At 38.6% G+C, this 20,910-nt stretch overlaps 1 protein-coding gene across 1 annotated transcript in view; it reads left to right on the forward strand.

The window, feature by feature from the left end:
* COL6A6 (collagen type VI alpha 6 chain) overlaps positions 1–15,115 on the forward strand; it is a 35,464-nt gene extending 20,349 nt beyond the window's left edge. Inside the window, exons 18-31 of the mRNA XM_057372727.1 lie at positions 350–412; positions 878–928; positions 2,511–2,546; positions 2,672–2,734; positions 3,028–3,090; positions 4,800–4,835; positions 5,668–5,704; positions 6,265–6,276; positions 6,394–6,881; positions 8,752–8,842; positions 10,703–11,374; positions 12,236–12,329; positions 12,543–12,811; positions 14,546–15,115. Coding sequence (XP_057228710.1) covers positions 350–412; positions 878–928; positions 2,511–2,546; positions 2,672–2,734; positions 3,028–3,090; positions 4,800–4,835; positions 5,668–5,704; positions 6,265–6,276; positions 6,394–6,881; positions 8,752–8,842; positions 10,703–11,374; positions 12,236–12,329; positions 12,543–12,811; positions 14,546–14,718 — 2,148 coding nt within the window. The 3' untranslated portion in view covers positions 14,719–15,115. The remainder of the gene's footprint in view (positions 1–349; positions 413–877; positions 929–2,510; positions 2,547–2,671; positions 2,735–3,027; positions 3,091–4,799; positions 4,836–5,667; positions 5,705–6,264; positions 6,277–6,393; positions 6,882–8,751; positions 8,843–10,702; positions 11,375–12,235; positions 12,330–12,542; positions 12,812–14,545) is intronic.
* Positions 15,116–20,910: the final 5,795 nt, after the last annotated feature.

Raw genomic sequence — 20,910 nt, forward strand, 5'->3', positions numbered from 1 at the left:
GGAGCTTTAGGCTGGTAGAATTCCAGAATATGTCCTACTACCATTAAGATTTTTCCAAACCCCACTTTTTTTTTCCACTTGTAATTCTTTATAACAGTGGGAGATTTATTAAAAATGCCTTTGGGGTTTAACTGCATAGATGCTCAGCATATTCTGATTTGCCAAAACCTTTCCAGTTTCACCACCACGAACAGTCAATGAAACGTGTTTGTAATGGAATGCTTTTGATCAGCATCAAGTTGTCTATAAAATGTACAGGCATACTTCAGTTTAACAGACAAGCTTGCATTACAGAAAGAATTCTCCTGAATGAGCCAAACTAATGGCTTTTGTGTTTCAATTATAACAGGGTGAACCTGGTGACCCTGGAGAGAAGGGCCTGGTTGGACCACCTGGACGGAGGGGCATTCCTGTGAGTCTTTCTGCCTTAATTCAGGGCCCCTGTATTTTAATACATATACATCTGAATCAGTACAGTTCATTCCCTTCTACTTTCTCTATTCGATACAATTAAAATGATTTAATCTTTGGTTCTCAGTTTCCTTATGGACACCAAATTTCTTGTGGGCTAGAGTGAATATCTTTCCCCTCAAATTCCTTAGAAGAGAGAAAGTATAATAAAGGTAGGGCACACAGTGAAAAGGAACTGTGACCTCTATCTTTGTTTTCCCTCTACAAAGGGGGGAAACTGTTTTTCCCCTAGTTTTGCCATCATTTGCTAGTATTTTGAGACTGTGTTTTGATAGCTGGTCCTACTTCATCAGTCTTAACAGCTTGGGCACCAAATTGTAATGGGACATTTTAATTCCAAAATAAAATTTGATATAAACCTAATCCTCTATTAAAAGTTAACTCATAGTATATTTAACATACACAGGGCATTGATGGCAGAGATGCCTATGGTCCTGAAGGAAGCAAAGGAGCAAAGGTAARTGCTTCAAGTCAGAGAGTCTCTCAGTCTCCATTCTACTGTGTCAAATCAAACATGACMATCCATATTTGATTAAAAAGAAATATAAGACATGCCAAGTACATTTGTAAGGTTCAGTGAAAGGCTCAGGAATTCCACAAGCCTTGTGAGACATTTTTCCATAGGATATTCTTTTGAGGACCACTCACTCTTACTCTTTCTCTGATGTGTTTWTACATGTGGAGGATTGTACATCTTGGAGTACACAGTGCTTTCTTCCCACTTCAGCCTGCCTGATTGGATGCTGCTATTGGCAAATATTGGTGGGCCAGCCACTATGGGCTCTTTTAATTTTTCTTCTTTCAGAGGAGGGATTCCTTAACTACCAAGGTGARGGTGATACTCTCCAATAATCCTCACTGTTTTAATGTGAAATATTCTGCCTCGTGCTTCTACAGTCAGCAGTAAGATCTGAGGATTAGCCTCTGGATTGCTAAGAAATTCTTATCAATCCCTTCACAGTGCTTAAAACAAAAAGTAATGAAATGCATACTTCTCTGAAATTATACAAGAACACAGCTAAAATAAAAAGTATACAGAACGGATGAGGTCAAAATCATGGTCAAAAGTATACAGAACAGATGGTCAAAACCAGTGGATCAGTCCATGAGCAAAATGGTTAGGACGTTGGAAACATCTGCAATTCTCCTTTCAAAGGGTTTGTGCACTATTAGTCCTTGTTGCTTGTAAAATGGAAAGGGTCTAGTGAATCTCATTTGTAGGTCCATCTGTTTCACTGTCTTTTTTTTTTTTGTGGGAGAACCTGAGTATTGCACAAAGCCACAGAAAAGATAAGAAAATCTTTCCAAGAGCCCATCCAATAGATTAACTCATTTTTCTAAAATGGCTTTTGGTACAATGGTTCTTCATACTTCGTACTTTCCCATCTCTTCTTCTTAGCTCTAACAATTCCTTTGATGGGAGAGTTTCATAGGTTACATGTGTTTTCTATGCAAGAGGACAAGGACATATATAAGTTGTATGATTTCTGATGTTTAGAAAAGATACACTTCACTTCTGATTGGTTTTTGTGAGAGTTTCTGTATTTCTCATGTATGAACAAAGAACACACCAGAAACCAAAGTAACTGAAAAAAAATGATGAAAACCAAAAAAAAATGACTTCTAATAAGGCAAGAGACTATCATGATACTGTTGTTTAGTCTGGATGGTGCAAAATTTTGAAACTGCATTCAAACAGTGAGTTCTGAATGTTATACTTTACTCATATTTGCTACACATTAGTTCCAATGCACGTTAATATGAGGCCTAAGTAAGTTTTGATAAAACACTTCCTTAAGAAATAGAATATTGTTGAAAATTTAGAAACCATTGGGAATTCTTAAAATGTTCTTCCTTTAGATGAGCAAGGTATTAATCTAAAATGGTGTAATTTGAGACCAGAGTAGCAGCTATTATTACTCAAACAAATTCTAAAATTGAGAATAATTTTGAAGTTGTTTTTGGTTTAAAGATAACAGACTCTAAACAAATCACAAAGTTCTAGATTTTTATGAAATCTTTGTCCTGTCTTTTCATAGGGAGAATCTGGATTCATAGGATATCCTGGTCCAGAGGTATGATTAAACAGGCATGTTCAATCTTTTTGCCTTGTTTTACATTATTCTTATTTGGAAGAGGTTGCCTGTGTTTCTGTCTGTCTTCTCCTTTCCAATAAATTCTGGATTTCCTTAATTTTCAGGGAGAAGAAGGAGATCAGGGCATTCCAGGAGCTGAAGGACCCAAAGGAATTAGGGGTAGAAGAGTAAGAATTATRCATCTGCTAACTCTGTGAAGTGTTCTAGAAGTAAAAATCTTACAGCCAGTGTTTTCTCGCCAGAAGTTTTTTAATTGGTTCTTTTATTGCCATAATTTGGTCAAGGGGTCTTGAGAGAGTGCAGGTCTCAGAAATGTTAGTTGCTAATAATTSTTAGGAATGGTAATCTATGAAAATGCAAGATCCAACTGACAATATCATTACAAAGTCTTTTTTCCCTGATGAAATTTGGTACCAGTGCATGCAATTATAAAGAATAAAACTTGTATTTCTAYTTTTAGGGTAATGCTGGCACACCAGGGTCCCTGGGAGATCCAGGTGACCAAGGGCCATCAGGACCCATGGTAATTTTATTTTTCATTTGTTAAAAAATAAAATTTTGGTTTTCTAGAAATCACCCTTAAACTTCTCTTAAACTTACTATTAGATTAATGGAATATCTAGCAGTGTTTCACGTGATAAACTATGCTTAATTGGTATGGCAGTTACACAGGRTTATGTCTTGCCCATGGATTTGTGTGCACCTGTTGCTGGAAATGGAACAGCAACAATATAATGCCAGCTAGAACATCTTGCACAGGACTTGGTATTGTCTTTAGGCTGTGTAAATATTTAACTAAAAGAGCAGCAAGTACTGAAGTATAGAACTGAATTGATCAGCTGAAAGCTGTGCAATTTTTTCATTTGAAAAGAAAAAGCTGTTTAAAATCAAACTTGCAGTTACAGACACTTATTTAAAGCTTAACTGTAACCTGTTAATCCATGTATGCAAGTAGATATTTTTCAGTGTCAGTGTTCTGCATTTTACACAGCAAAATGTTTTATTCTTTACCTAAGCAGGTGAAAGGATTGTGGATTTCAGTAGGATTTAGACTAATCTTTAAGGTGGTTAGGAAAATCCCTCTATGTGTCCAAGTTTATCCTGTGGCAATTCTGAAAATCAGCTCCATAATGACCCGATTCACAACCATTAAAAATTTTCTTGTTAAACTTTCTTAAGCTTAGTCTTYCAGTTTAAATGTGGAACCTTATTGATAGCAGTATCTTTACTTGTATAAAATGGCCCACAGGATGCGTGCAACTTTGAAAACATTTTTTTTCCTTCATATTACCCTGTGTTGATAAATCAATGTACCTGTCCCAATTTATTTTATGATGCTGGGCACAACAATGGCTAAGAGTGCCAGCTGGAGTACAYTGGCAAGACTCACAAAAATAACTGTGTCTGTCAATCTGTAATCTGTATCTGTCTATCTGTAACTCACCAAAGTTACAGATAGATAAATCTTGTGAACTGATGAGCCACAGTTGCAGGCCTTGCCAGTCCATGGTCCAAACAGAGATATTTCAAGTTCTAGATCTCCTCTTCAAATGTGGAAATGAAAGTAGATCTTAGGATTTATGGTGCTGGTGGGATTATTGCAGTAACAGCGCATCAGTGAAATGAGAAAGTGGGAACTCTGTGCAAAGTGGAAGAGATAGGGATGCAAGAAAAAGTTTAACAACACTTTTATTTTGAAAAAAAAAAAAAAAAGCTGCTTGGAGTCCTGTCATATTTCCAGAGCTCCCAAGGAGAAGGTTGCAGAGTAGGCAAAGCTCTCTAGATTGGCTGAGCAGTCATGATGTGCTCATGATCTGCAGGATCTTTCAAGGCAGAACTGTGGAGACTGTACCATGCAAGAGGGGAGGGTAGCTTGTCCCACACCAGATGTTGGAAAGTATGTAAAGTGCAAATAACTGAACCATAGCACGTAAATTACTGTTTATGAAGGAACTCCAGTTCTKAATTATGTTGGTCCTCAAGGGCAACAAGTATTGAAGATTTAAAAACCATTAAGGAAAATGGACTGAGAAATAAGTCTGAGCAGTAGACTGCCACTCTGAACAGGTCCACAGAAATCTCTGCTGGGAACTGATGTCTCCTCCTATTTYAAATTCATAAAATACTTGTTAGGAAACACTGAATGCCTGCGTTTTCTTTGGGCTACAGAGTAATAGATGTAAATTAATAATCATGGTCTGATTGTTTGAACCTGTGTTTAATTTGTTTCAGGGTGCCAAGGGATCAATGGGTACCATTTCAATGGATGTAAGTAATCAGCTTACAGCTAACTGTATACTCCATGGAATTATCTGTCTTAGTCTTCAATTTGTAAGCACCAATAGTAATGAGCACAGTTAGCTGTCATAAAACCATATCCTTTCACGTGCTTGTCAGAGTGGGCAGTGGGTTCTTCCATTCTGCAAACAACCAAGGAATGAGAAACAATTATACATGTGGATTAAAGCCATGTCCAAACTTCTACAAACTGTTGGACAATTAATATTCATTTATCTGTTTCTTCACTCATATCAGTTCACACACCAACTCATGTTAATGTTACTTTTTCACCTCTTGTAAAGGAAGGCATTTCTTCAGCAACAGTTATTTTCATTGAGAATAGAAGTGCAGGATTCAGAATCCCAATCCCATGCAAAATGAACATTTAAGGCTCCATGAATCCTTGCATGGATTACTACTTGCAGGCAATACTATTGCAGRTGTGTCTTCTCCCTCATGGACCTTTCCCTATGTGAGTTTCTATTGAAATGTCCATTCTTTTATGGAAATGYCATTGACTGGTGATGTCCTGGATCAGTTTATTACGCAAAATAAAGAATGCATAAATGATTTCTTAATACTCCAGAACTAAATGCCAACAGATAAGGTGTAAAAAATGTGCCTAGCTCCTGCTGCAAGGGAAGGGAGTCCTCATGCTGCTTGAAATAAAGAGGAACTGGATTGTGTGATTCTGGATTTACTGTAATGAGAGTTATTTCAGGAGCTGGGATATGACCCTCAGCTTAAACCAATAACAAGATTGCCAGTCTGGGGTGGTCTGGGATTTGCCATTAATTMGTTTTTTATTTTGAACTTGCAGCCTTGTGAACTTGTGAATTTTACCCGAAAAAACTGCCGTAAGTGGGGAACATCCTCTTTTACCTCTGGTTCCACCTAGTCACKGTTCTTAAATGTAATCACCTGCATTAGAAACCCTATAAACTGGTAGTTTGTATCTGGGTTCAGTTTGACTGATAGTTGTTAAATGTAATGGGGTTTCAGCAGGTATATGAAGTGAACTTATGCTTTTTGCTAATTTTTCCTTTCTGTTTATTGCAAAAAGTACAAAAAATACAACTTTTCCTCATTAAAGATTAAATGAATCTTTGGTATTGTGCCAACACCCTTTGGGGAGACCTCTGAGAGAAGGCAGTATTTGTTTATCAGCTGTTCTCCAGATTAGGTGTGTTCATTCTCAGATGTGTGCTCAGCCRAACCCAGGACAATTTTTAAAATTTTTATCCAATAAAATTGCACCACTTTGAGTATTTTATAGTAAAAGAAGAATGTTTTCTTCCACAGACAGTTGTCTGAACTTTGAGTCAGACAACTCTTTATTGAAGGCAAGTGAATACATCACTATTTTAATGCATGTGAGTGCAAAATAATTTAATTGTTCTCCCTCTCTTCCTTCCAGYGTGCTCATCAGGTAAGCTCATCTGGTCTCTGCACATCCATTCTTTTACAGACTTAAAAAAAAAAACTTGTAGAAAAACTTGTTTGACTTGTAGAAAGGTTCTCACACAACTTTTCTGCTTCGATATAGACACATGTCCAGCTTATCCAACTGAAGTGGTATTTGCCTTGGATATGTCTGACGATGTTACACCAGCTGCATTTGAAAGAATGAGGAATATTGTTACGTTATTGCTGAAGAACATTAAGATCAGTGAAAGCAATTGCCCAACAGATGCTCGTGTCTCTGTTGTTTCTTTCAAYACCAACATGCGCTACCTCATCCGATTCTCAGAATTCCAAAAAAGCAACTTGCTRCTGCAAGCAATCCAGAGAATCCCACTAGAAAGATCCACTGGAAAACGAAACATTGGGGCGGCCATGAGATTTGTTGCAAGAAATGTCTTCAAACGYGTTCGTCAGGGCATCCTCACAAGGAAAATTGCCATATTTTTTGCCAATGGTCCATCTCAGGATGAAGTTGCCATCARTACAGCTGTGCTTGAGCTGAGTGCCTTGGATATCACTCCAGTGGTTATTGCCTTCAGTGAAGTGCCAAATGTCAGGCGTGCCTTTTCTGTAAGTAGACAGCCTATAGAAAACTGAGTCAGTCACCCACTTGCTGAGTTTCTGCTAATATTTGAGTGGATTCTACTCTCAAGCCAGTTAAAGGAACTGTCCAATTCCTTGTTAGAAAGGGGTACTTCTAAAGGTTGCTATTTTAATAAAGAAACAGTGATTCACTTGACCATAATATACACCATCTGACATATTTCTGTGCATGAATTATTAATCATTCGTGCTTTAAGGGCAAATCAGAGAATTTCCATAAGGTTGTGTTAATGTCACTTATTTACCTATGCCATTATACTTCTGAAATTGTGCAAACTAACAAACTGCAGTCCTAGTTTCTAGAAAAATTAATAGAAGCACTAGAAAACTAGAAAACTAGGGTTTTTTTTCAAATGAAAATCAAATTAACAAAGCCCATGATGATATCTTTATTGCCATTGGTACAGGAGAAAATGATGAAATTTTGTTTTAAAATATGACCATATAAAAGATAGCAAACAAAAATAAACAGTCCATTTTAAAAGGGCAAAAGAAAAGCAATTCTAAATATATTTAATGTTTCATAATGTAGATTCTATGGTCTCTGTCTTTTCAGTTTGTTTTAATATCAACTGTGCTCATTTCTAACTTTTTCAAAACAGAATTCTTTCCAGCGGTTATTTCCTCAAAATTGTCCTTCTARAAGGAARYAYRTTCACTTGTTCATGATAAAAAGTGYAAAACTTGGCGTCTAACTTCTGATCTAGCAACATCTAAGTCAGCCCTTTATTCATATTATATTTATTCTCATGCAACCTTATATTTGTTGGTTGATTCATGTGTTTTTCTGGCTGAATCATAATTTAGCAGAATAAAAAATTCTGCTGACATATGAGAAAGAAGCTTATAGTTTATTGCCTGGGTTGCTCCACAGGATAAGCAAGAACAAGAAGCAGTATTTTCTTTACTTAGTATAAGCAGATTATAGCTCTGAATGCATATGACAGCATCTGGTGACTTTACTTAAATCAGTCTTCAGAGCAGAAAAGTTTAAAAGAGCTGCTTAGCAAGGAGAAAGGCTAAAAATTCACTGCCCAGTGCTCCTTGAAGTTTACAGTGATGGCAAGGCAACCAACCCCACCACAATCCCCAACTAAATACAACTTCCCTTTTACTTTCAGATGGACTTCTTCCCTTGTGGTTGAGAAATGGTATAATCTTTATGATCCYACARGTYTCTAGCCACACATWCTTACTGGCTTTACTTTGCTTTAGRAKCTTCWGTTTAGACCTCACTCACATAGTCATTGCCAATTCTAATTCCTTTGAAGAGTTCTGTCTATAACATTCTTTACAGACATTAATTTGTGTTGTGTATAACACACAAAGCTGAAGTTTAATGAAAGAAGTAATTATTTCTTTGTTCACCATTCTAGCTTATACATATATGCTCATTTCCTGTAGTATTATGATATTTTAGAGACAGTTTTGTTTATCTTAGTTCACAAGGAAATGTTTTTCCATTGGATCACATTTGGATGTGGTTGGGTGCTTGTCAGTGAAATTGTAGAATGTTGGAGCTTCTTCAGAGTTCCTCAAGCATTTCTGTGGTTAAATCTTCTACTGTGAATGATTGTCTTTCTTCAGACGACCACAGGAAACATATAGGTTGTTCTCATGCTAGAACTTTCTAATGCTAGAATTTTCTCTCCTAAGAAACCATCTTCATTCTTTGTCCTAGAAAGAGCTGAGATGTCCTGTACTTTACTCTGTATAAAGATAGCACCCTATTAAGAAAAGAAAAAGTGGTAATCCTTCATTGGCAGAAAAAGAAAAAAATCTTAATATATTTTGGCTGACTTCTTAAAGTTACTTTTTTGTCTRTTTTAAAACTTAGATTGATGACACCAGAAGATTTCAATTATTTGTTTGGGAAASACAACAGGATGAAAATTTGGAGGGCATCACATATTGCACACTTTGCTTTGGTAAGACATTTTACAAATCACATCTGTTGCATTGATCTATTTACCATTCCATTACCAAATTCTGTAACTTTTATTTTGCAATGTGATTTTGGGGAATTTTTATGGAATATCTTAAATACATCTGTGCTAAAATATAAAAGACAAATGTTAATGAAAAAAGCATTGGTCAGAATTCTAGTGGCATAAATGGTTCTACAAAGAGTTTGTAGACAAAAATTAAGAGCCAATTCCTTATATACCCTTGCACCATCACTAATCCCATGGATGGTTGCATGGAGCTCAGCCCAGCTCTGCTGTCCAAGGGCGTCTCTGAGTGTTCAATTCCAGGATGGCTTACAAGACAGCGCTGTCACTGTTTCTTGTCATCTCCAAGAGATATTTCACTTCCTTACAGGGAGCTTTTCTGTCTCTGGCATTCCTGCTTCRAGCCAGTTAAACCCTTTCTGCAACTGGGCCTTCTTGCCCTCTGTGACAGATCAGTTCATTGTTACAGAATACCACTGCTGAGGAGTTACAATTCCTCATCAGTGGATGGTAAGAATTAGAATCTCAGAACCACAAAAGCTGTGTAATTAATTTCTGTCTCCACCACATGAAATGAATTACTGTGTTTAGCATTTCCTTTTTAACAGAAATACACTTAAAATAGCAACATGATTTTAGGAAACCAGGCTCATTTGCTGTGAATTCTACACTGTGAGAGGGGGAGAAACTACTAAATGATAATATTTCAGAATGTTGAACAATGATCTGAGATGAAAAAATAGAGTTTGTTTCTGCATCCTTTACAATGTTTAGATTTCAACAAAAGAAAATTTCTCAAGGGAACTGTTATCAGTGAAATTTTGCCTTATTAATGTTTTTCTGCTCTCATGCATGAATAATTTCCCATGGTACCTCAAAACTTTCTTCAGCAAGACTCATCTGCCATTCCTTACTAGAACAAAAAGATTTCAAGCTCYCAAATTTTTGGTTAGTTGGTTGTTTTACATTAAAGTTCAAGAAAAATGAAATTAATTTTGTAGTGGGTTGGCGGTGACTGGATGCCAGACACTCACCAAAGCCTCTCTATCACTCCCCTCTGCAGCTGGGCAGGGGATAGAAAATACAATGAAGGGTTAATGAATTGAGRTAAGGACACAGGGACATCACTCACCAAATACTATCACCGGCAAAACAAACTCAAAGATATGAATTGAATTTATTACTGAAAAAATCAGAAGAGGATAATAAGAAGTAAAATAAAACCTTAAAACCAGCTACTTCGCCCACACTACTCCCTCCTTCCCAGCTCTACCTCATCCCCACCAGTGGCACATGGAAACAGGGAATGGGGGTTCTTCTTCTTCTTCCTCTTCTTCTTTTTCTTCTTCTTTTCTTCTTCTTTTCTTCTTCTTCTTCATCTTCTTTGTCTTCTTCATCTGCTTCTTCATCTTCTTTGTCATCTTTGTCTTCACCTTCATCATCTTTTTCATCGTCTTCGTCTTCTTCTTCTTCTTCTTCTTCTTCTTCTTCTTCTTCTTCTTCTTCTTCTTCTTCTTCTTCTTCTTCTTCTTCTTCTTCGTCTTCTTCTTCTTTGTCTTCTTCTTCGTCTTATTCTGAAACATATCACAGAGGCCTTTCCACCATTTCTAATGGCATGGCAGTGGCATGTCTCTGGCTGGCATTGGCTCTGCTGGACATGGAGGAAGCTTCCATCAGCCTCTTACAGAAGCCACCCCTGTATCCCCCTCCCACTAGCAAAAGCTGGCCATACAAACCTAATACGGATCTACGAGACAGTGTGATTTTTTTTTTTATAAATCATTGCTTTTGTTATATTTCTAAACAGTTCACTGCCTCTTGGTTCTTTCTCTCTAGATAAATGCAATCCAAGAACCAACTGTGAGGTGCCCTTTTCTCCCCCAGTTCTGATGGATATGGATATCACGTACATCATGGACAGCTCTCGCGGCATCAGCAATGAAGAGTTTCAGAGAGCCAAAGACTTTGTGAGCAATATGCTGGATCARTTTGTCGTTTCCTCACAGCCAAATGAATCATATGGAGGCATCAGAGTGGCACTGGTGCAGCAGGCTCCCAGGGGCTTCCTGCCTGACAGAAACCAGACACCTGYGGCCTTGGAGTTTGATCTAGTCACATACAGCAATAAAGATTTGATGAAGAAACACATCCAAGAGTCTGTTCAGCAGCTCGAAGGGCCRTCAGCCATTGCTACTGCTTTACAGTGGACAGTTGAAAATGTGTTCTTTAAAGCCCCCAGACAAAGAAAACACAGGGTCATATTTACAATAGTCGGAAGCAAAACAAGCACATGGGACAGAGAAAGGCTGAGAGAAATTTCACTCGGAGCCAAGTGCCAGGGATTCACCTTGTTCACTCTTGCACTTGGCAGTGATGTGAGTGACAATCAGCTGACGGAGCTGTCAAGCTCCCCCTCAGACCAGCACTTAGTGACACTGGGCAGGGTGTCCACACCAGAGATGGCATATGCTCAGAGGTTTAGCCGGGCATTCCTAAATCTTGTACAGCGTGAGTATCACACGGTGGCATTTGCTTAAGTTATGGAAAAAAAGACAGATGCTGTGTCGAAAAGGGTAGTTAGTATAGTTGTGCTAAATATATATGTGCTATCATTCAGCTATCCGTATCATTCAGGTCATAACTGAGCATCTAATCTTTCATGATTAGTTTACCTCAGATGTTGGACAATAATGAAAGAACCTCTTCTAGTCTCAAGTAGTCTTTTCCCACTAAGTTTTTATTTAATGTGTGGCTCTGTGGACTCTGGTTTCACTGAATATTGACCATTCTTCAGCGAAGAGAACATAATCATATTCCTGATTTAGGCCTGCATTTCTCCTCAGACCAATGGTCCAGATTTGTTGATCTTTTTATGCCTATTTAGGCTTTGGGACAGGTACAAGATAAATGTTTAGTACATTGGACGTTAACCTCTCTTTACCACAGTTTTTCCTCCTCTGTAGAGCAGAGAGAGGACTTAGTTTTCAAAACATTTTCATGTAGATTAGCAGGTTCTAGATGCTTTGACATGGAAACAAGAGAATATCAAGTAGGAAATTGTCACTTATTTAAAATCTTCACTAGAAGCATATACTTGGAGAAGTCAAAGTTTCTATAGAAGGGTAAATAATGTATTACAAAGCAAGACAAAAGTATAAAAGATTGGTTCAGGAGCCATTCTCATCTAGCTGATCTCTATAATAATTTTCATTTTTATGGACATAGTTTCAGCCACTGTGGATACAGTCTGTTACTTATTGAAATACATGAACTCCAGTTCACAAAAAAAGCCATGTAGTATGTTTTGTTAACCATGCTGGGGTTTGCAGGACTTTAAAACTCACCCATGTTATGTTTGCTTTCTCAYAGAAGGAATGAACAGTTATCCTTCACCTGAACTTCAGGAGGAGTGTGAAAACTTAGATCGGGGAGACATACAACAGGAAGCATCTATGACTGAAAGGTTGGGAATTACCTATTTAACTTTTTGAGYGTGTACCTCTGAACCTAAGATTTCTCCCTTTGGGTTAGTAGTTACATTCAAAGTARTTAGAATAGAAATGGGATTGGGGTCAAAAATTTTTTTCATGTTATTCAGAAGGAATGAACCAGATGCATTTTACAAGGTCATAGTGGTGTTTAAATATTTCCACCCCACCCCCCCTCTCTTTGGAAGGATACCTTTTCCTGGAATGGCTGAAACTGGTTCCAGTCAGGTTTTAGCYGACATGGATAAAAATGAAAGTGGAGTCATGAAGAATATGAAAGAGAACGCCAAAGTACCTGTACACACAATGCCAGAAATGAGAGATGATTATGAGGAGAATGAATATTTCACAGAGGAAGATGCTGAAAGGGAAAAGCCTCAAGAGTGTGCAAAAGCTCAGAAGAGCAAGAAAAACTTAAAAGCAACAGTAGAAACTAGAGGTGCCTGCAATGATTATGGTATGCTTCTATAGTAAGAAAATCTTTTTAAATTCAGTTGAAAGACTAAACGGTGAAGGACTCAGTTGAACATTTATACAAGATGAAAGATTTCCAATAATTACATTTTTCCAAAGCTTTTAGTTGMTGTATGTTTGTATTCACTCCAAGTCTATATATTAGTTAAAGACTCAACTACAGGTGTCATTATAACTTCAGTTTTCACTTATAATTTTTTGCAGTAACATCATATAAAGTTCTAATCCCCCTAAATACTAAAGTACTAAAATAGGTGATAATTTTAAAATCCCCAAGTTGCACTTTAATTAGTGAGTTACTTCTGCTGCTAATTTAACTCAACATGGAGAAACTAAATATATCTCTGCTACAGTCTGTTCCTGTATGAAGAACAGGATCCATCAGCAGAGGTATCAAAATATATGTTCTTCATGTTTTTAACTTTGCTTCCTAATAATGTTTTTTTTCATTGCAGATYTTCCATTAGATATAGGTATGGAAAGATGACTGTGTGATTGTCACTGATGTTCTTTTAACACTGTTGAGTGTTTTTGTTGTTTAAACTACAGTTAGAGAGAATTTATGAGAAAATAAATGAAAATATGTGTGCATAATTTTGGGTGTGGTAGCTCATTTCTATAGCTGTTATCATTTTGGTTTTCATCCCTCTCCACTTAAGAATAGTTCTGGAAATGTCTGGTAGCCTCATTCATGTTTAGAGAGGATYAGCAACAGGAAGATACATTGCGCTTTGTACTTTACAAATAAAATATTTCCTTTGAGGAAGYAGTCATGGTCACTGCACTTAAGTGAGAAGTGACCTAAGTCACTTATGAGAGATGTATGAACTGCTTTCACCAATCCTGTGCTGTAATTAGTGACCCAATAGTTTTTACTTCTAAAAACGTGTAGCCCAGTTCCAGAACTTGCCTTTTGAGAGATGTACCTTGTGCTCATCTCTTGCTTGAGATTTTTGCTTTCCAGTTGATTAGGAGAAGGTTATGACATTTTAAATCTTTAAGCTGGGTAGTTGTATTGGTGTATTTCTTGATTTCACAGCTCTTCCTCTAATGTCGTATGGACACCAAAGTCTAGAGCTGCCTTTCATTCTTCTTTTGAGTAACTCTGAATTTACATTGGTGAGAGATGATTAGATCTGTTCTTACTGAATACCAGATTGCTGCAACGTATGCTTCTCTCACCTACTTTGCTAATTTATGCAATTTGAATCTGTAATACTGTTTGATTTGGCTGAGAGACTACCATGGATAGTTTAACAACCTATGTATATTCATTTATGAAATTTTATTTATGGATACCAGTGTAAGAAGCTGGAATAAAGAAGAGGAGAATTATTAAAGGGTTTATTCTCCTAGTCCCTATGGACCAGGTACAGTGATTTTACAACCGTTTTAATTAAAATGTTACATTAGAAATTTAAATAAAAATTTTATGTTAGAAAATGAAAAGCCTTTTAGCATTCCTTCTATTTATGGCACTGAAAATCTTGTTTCAGGCATTCTTTCTGGGTTAAGCAATAATAAAAWGAGTGTCTTCAGACCACCCTGGCACTGTGGGGTTATAGATGAATATTTAGTGAATCTTTGTAAGGCTTTGAACCCTGGCTACTTCTTTTGTCTGACAGTTTGCACAAAATGTTACTTTCCCCTGAATTTACAATGCTGAGATGGGTGGACCTTTCTTTCATTAAATCTGTGTCTTATTTCCCTTTTCCAGATGCATGTGACCTTGTTCAAGATAGCGGAGAATGTCAGAATTACATTTTGAAGTGGTACTACGACAAAGAGCAGAAAATATGTGGTCAGTTCTGGTATGGGGGCTGTGGAGGCAATAAAAACAGATTTGAAACACAAGAAGAATGTGGATTCTTGTGTATAGAGTCTTCCTAGTTCAGAGACACTTAAATTACGTAATTCTTCAGTTAGACTATCAGGTTGATGTAGAAAAGTCATTCAAAGAGGAAGCTTTACATAGCCACACAGCTCCCATATTTCAGTTGAAATACTTGATCATAAAGTTATTATCTGTTAACTTAACTGTGAAAATAAAATGTAGGCTATTTCTCCATTGATCTAATATGTTTATTATTGAAAAACTTCTGTTAGCCAACAGTGCATTGTTTAAAAGGCRTAGAAGTATTCAAACTTGACTTTCTTCCATTTATTCAAAAACGTACACTTTCTGAATATACTGCATAAAATAAAACAGTGCCTCAGAGATTTTCATTAAATAACATCAAATGCAAGACACAAACATCAAAATGTTTTGAYGTTTTCTTACATTTATTTAGACCTCAAATGACAGAATTCCTAGAATGTAATTCACTTAAAGAATTTAAAAGATTTATTACCATAGAGTCATTCTTGGTTTATTTTTTTTCCTGAGTAATCCAACATGTGAATAAAATTAATCATTCTCAAATGTTTTACTTCTGCTATTAGTTTTTGAAACAGGTGTATGCATATTCTCATGGTGTGGCTTCTCCTTTGTAAATAAGCATTGGTCTCCTTACCTTGTTACCAGACATTAGACAAGTGCATTTATTTTAGAACATTCAATTTTCATGGTTCCTCTTGAGTACAAGAAAAAGTCCTGCGGACRTCTTCTGATTGAGGATAGAAAATGCAGTGCCCTGCAGAAGGGTGAGAGTCAGGTGGACTTTCCTATACTGATGACTTACCCAAACTCTGTTATTGCCCTTTTTATGGCTGTAGAAGTCATGGTGCATTTAACTTCGTCCCCTTAGGTCATTCTGCAGAGGTGGCTGTACTCACCTGTCATTTTGTTCTTCTCTGGATTCACCTACAAGATACAAGAATAGATCTAGTACCAGCTTTCTATGTGCTTCCTTGAAAAAAGATAAAACTATTAAACTAGAAGAAGAGCTGTAAAAATCATGCAGAAAATGTTTCTCACTGAAGAAATAAAGTGAAAAATTACATATATTCTACACATGAAGATGGATGSCACTGGACACAGAAAAATATGTGCCAACTTTCCTTAAATGAAATGTAAAATTTCACTTAAAAAATATAGGCTATGCTCTGATTGAGAGGAATCACATGCAACACAGAATGGAAGAGTTGGTATACTACTGACCCTATGGAAAGAAATTCTCGTCCACTTGTAGAAGTAGGTATTGGGGAATTTTAAGATCAGTATTAGAGGGGCMCTGCTTCCAGACAGGTGGAGAGGGATAACTGGGTTTGCTGGTCTGGTGGATTTGATGGCCTGGCATTATCAGTCCCACAGGAGTACAARGCTTTAGTAGACACTGGTGCACAGTGTACCTTAATGCCATCAAACTGCGCAGGAGCATAAGGCATTTATATTCAGGGAGTGACAGAAGGGTCCCAGCAGCTGACTATTGGAATCTGAGATTAGCCTGACTGGGAATGAGTGGTAAAAGCATCCCATCRTGACCAGCCCAGAGGTTCTGTACATCCTTGGCATAGGCTGTCTCAGGAGAAGGTCCCAAGAGAGAAGGTTTCAAGGGCCCAAGAGGTCTTGCCTSTTCTCTTGGATGASCCTTCTGTTGGGTTGCTGAAGAACAACAGATGCTGTCACTACCACAGCGATGCACTGGAGGCAATATTGCATCAAYTAAGTCTCCATAATTTCCACTCATAAACTGATTTGTTGAAGAGCCCAGGAGTGATCAGCAGGACCTGCTCACCCTTRAACAGCCCCATGTGGTCAGTAAGAAAGCTTAATGGAGGCTGACAGCAGACTATTGTGGCCTGAATGCAGTCATGCCACTGCTCAGTGCTACTGGACTGGGCGTGCTGGAACTTCCACACAAGCTGCAAAGGCAGCCAAGTGTTGTGCCAAAATTGACGCTGCAATGCCTTTTTCTCAGCCCCTTTGGTGGCAGAGTGCAGGGCACACTTTGCTTTCACTTGGAGGGATGATTGTACACCTGAAATCAACTGCCCCAGGGGTGGGAAAAAAAGCTCTATTGCCATGAACTGATCCAGACTGCACCGGAAGAGGGTGACACTCCAGAACACATGCAGTACATTGATGACACCATTGTGTGGGGCAATACAGCAGAAAAAGTTTTTGACAAAGGGAAGAAAATTGTCCAAATCCTTTCAAAAGCCAGTTTTCCCATAAAGCAAAGTAGACTGAAGGGACCTGCATACAAGATCCAGGTTTTTAGGTGCTTCTCCTGGCACCCTGATYATCCATGTTGGATTGGATGCTCAAAGGGACACTCCCCTCTGCACTGATCAGGCAACTGATGCTACATGGAGTCAATGGGCCACACTGATCACACAATGAGTTCAGATAAGAAACTCCAGTCATCTAGGAGTCTTGGAAGTGATCATGGACTGCCAGAAAGCAAAGATTTTGGAATGTCACCAGAGTAGGAGGTAACACATGCTGAAAAGGCCCCARTATACAATAAATTAGCAGAATGAGAGAAGTGGTGTGCCGTGTTTACTAATGGATCCTGACATCCTGTGGGAAAGAATCAGATGTGGAAAGCTACTGTAGGGAGTCTCCTACTACAAGTCACAGAAACTGCTGAAGGAGAAAGTTAATCAATTTTCAGAGGTCAAAGCCACCTAGCTGGCTTTATATGCTTTTGAATAGGAAAATGGTCAATATTTTATACTTTTCCTGGATGCTGGCAAATGCTCTGCGGGCCTGGCTGCAGCCATAGAAGCAGAATGACTGGCACTGCAGGGCTAAGCCTATCTAGGCTGACACATTGTGGCAAGATATTGCTGCCTGGGTGGAGAATCTGGTTGCATGAGTACATCATTTACCCAAGAGTCGGGCCTCTGAAGAACACCAGAACAACCAGCAGCGGCCAAGACTTGTGTGGCTCAGGTAGACTTGGACTGGCAATGTAAGCATGAATTATTTCTATCTCAGTGGGTCYATGACACCTCATGACATCAAGGAAGAGATGGAATGTATAGGTGGGCTTGTGACTGAGGTATGGACTTAGCCATAGACACTGTCACRCAAGTTATCCACGGATGTAAAGTTGCAATTAAGCGATTGAGGAAGCCAGGCTTTTAAAGCACCTTTGGTGTGGAGGACAAAGGCTGAAACATAAATATGGAGAAGTCTGGCAGATTGATTATGTCACACTCCCCTGAACCCCTGATGGCAAGAGTCATGTGCTAACAATGGTAGAAGCAACCACCAGACGGMTGAAAACATATCCTGTGCCCTGTGACACTGCTTAGGACTCAGGATAGGGTATTCCAGTATTCCAGAAAGAAATTAATCACTGGAACTAATTTCCAAAACCACGTCATAGATACTTGGGCCGAAGAACGTGGCATTTGAGTGGATGTATCACAATCCCCATCATGCACCAGCCTCTGGAAAGATGGAACAATGTAATGAACTGTTAAAGACTAAGAACAATGGGTCATGGGACCTTTAAACAGGGGCATTTAGCATTTAATGAAGGCCACTTGGTTAGTGAACACTGGGGAATCCACCAGYTGGACTGGTCCTGAAATGAAAATTTTACATAATGTAGAAGAGGATAAAATTCCTGTACTGAATACTACAAATGTGCTAAGGAAAACTGGGTTATTCCTGTCTCAGGCACAGGCAAACTCATTCATCACTGGTCCCAGCAGATAGAAAGGACTGTCGTGTTTTGAACCCAGCTGGCAGCTAAGCCCCACACAGCTTGGGAAGAGAATCTGAAAAGTACAAGGGACAAAACTCATGGGTTGAGACAAAAACAGTTTAATAGGTAAAGCAAAAGCCACACATGCAAGGAAAGCAAAACAAGGAATTCATCCACTGTTTCCCRTGGGCAGGCAGTTAACCCCCATAAGGCAGAGCCACCACATGTGTAACTGTAACTTGGGAAGATAAACACCATCACTCTGAACATCTGCTTTGTTTTTYCTCAGGTTTRTATGCTGAGTATGATGCCRTGGTATGGRATAYCCYTTGGKTTGGCTGTCCCAGCTGTGTCCCCTCCCAGCTTATGCCTCTCCAGGCTGMTTGATGGCAGTGTGAGGTTAGAAACCTGGAAGGCCTTGACTCTGTGCAARCACTATGCTGCAATAATGAAAACATCTCTGAATTATCCACACTGTTTTCATCCCAAACCCAAACAGACCTCCACACCACTTGCTGTAAAGAAAATGAACTGCCCCAGCCAACAAACACCAGCACATCCTCCACTCCTCTGGGAAGTGGGCTGACCATGGCTTGATGCCAGGTGCCCACCACCAAAGTCACTCCTCACACTTTTTTCTGCTCCAGTGTGGGGTCCCTCCCASAGACTGCAGTCCTTTGGGAAAAGTCTGCTTCAGCAAGGGACCCCTACAGAGTCCCCAGTTCTGCCAGAAAAATTTATTCAACATGGACTCCTCTCTCCAAAGGACCAAATTTCTATATGTCCAAATTTTTTGTCTATTTCTGCACCAAATAGATTCTCTGTGCTCTTTTCATAGCCCTACATAAAACTGCACTTCTGTCAATGGGTTATGTTATAGTTGTTGTCAGCCATTCTTTCTTGTCTCACCTTTTCCCCTTGACTAGGCCAAATCTCTGAGCAAAGCTTGARTTATTGTGGAAATCTGGTGGCAGTTTTTGATAGAGCCTTGTAAAGGCTGCTCATTTCATGCTTGGATGGTCACAGTCTAGATCTCCATCAGGCCTGTCAGGTGAAGGCATGTCCGAGTGCCCGAAGGTGGTTTTAATGTTGTATCAGGCTGTCAATGACAAATCCAAAAATTTTCTTGAGCTGAGAAACTGTTTTGACAGAGTAACACAACTCTGGAGTCTTTAGTCAAAGGAGGTTTCTCTGCAGACACGAGATCATCCAGGTGACACCTYCTGCTCATTGGTATCACCTTTGCTTTGCCAAGGTCAATGTTCCCTGAATGTTGGACCTTCCCAGACTGTGCTCTTTCCTTTATGCTCTTTTCCACATGGTATGTCTTCTGCTCTTGGGACCTGCTCTTTTCTGTGAGATGAAAGTAGAGAGAAATGTGCAGTCTCTGAACCTTTGGGGCAACTTTTCTGGCAGCCTCATAGCAGTGCTCCTCTCCAACAACTCTGCAGAACAGCCTGTTAGCAGGCGTACATCTCTGTGTCTCTCACTGAGGCAAAAAAAAAAATTCAAATTGCTTCAGAGGCAGCTGGCATAAGTCCATCTCACATCAAACCTGAATGCAYCTTCTGGACAAAAGGTTCCTTAGCTTTGTACATCCTCTGTTACCTGGAGTCACGTAGCGTACTGAAGCATTTTGTATGACCCATTTCTGCCCAGATTGCTTTCTTTCTGGATGAATACATGTTTCATATCCCAGGGATGTCTGTCTGCAGTTTTTGAGATCTTAAGGTTTAAGAGGGTTAAGATTTAAGGAAAATCTTTTTACTTCCAAATCCCTTTCCTGTGTATTGAAAAAAAACCAAGCAAATAAATTAAAGAATAAAAAAAAAAATCTTACTGTTAGCTCTTAAGTGTGTCAAATGGAAGATCATATCTGTTTCATCTGAAAAAATATGGTGCCTGATTGAGAAAACCAGGGACTGCTTGATACCTTCTTCAAATTAAAATATTTGTTAAGAGAAAGCTGCATATTGCACCTTTCCAGATATTTATTGCTAACCTGTAGAAACAGCTAAGAACACAGGAAAAATCAATTAACTGCGATCTACAGCAAGGGAGGTCAAATTTTTACTGTAACAGAKATGTGAAGGAAAACATCAAGTGTTCTCTAGCATGATCTAAAGGGGAAATATCATGTCATTCAAACTTCTTTAATTAGTTTTCTTGTCTAATTTAATCCACAGCTTCAAGTTCTGAGATTCTCTTATCTTTACACTTTCTGTGACTAGAAAACTCTGAGTTGCCACAGAATACCCAAGGCAAGGCAGTGCTAGCAGCCACAGCCCCGAGAAAGAGCATGTCTGAAGGGCCCTCAAAAGCTAATTCTATAATTACAAAAATTGAAGTTGAAAGTCAGAACTGTCATCACAGGAAAAAAAAAAAAAAAAGATGTTCTAGTGGTGGAAGGCCATGTTACAGTTATCTTATCCCTGTTCTGGTCCTGCTTCCCTATCTCAGCTGTGTCTGAATTGCCCCC

The sequence above is a fragment of the Malurus melanocephalus genome, unplaced genomic scaffold, assembly GCF_030028575.1.
Source record: "Malurus melanocephalus ecotype Western Australia unplaced genomic scaffold, MMel_1.1 scaffold_177, whole genome shotgun sequence".
Taxonomy (NCBI): Eukaryota; Metazoa; Chordata; class Aves; order Passeriformes; family Maluridae; genus Malurus; species Malurus melanocephalus.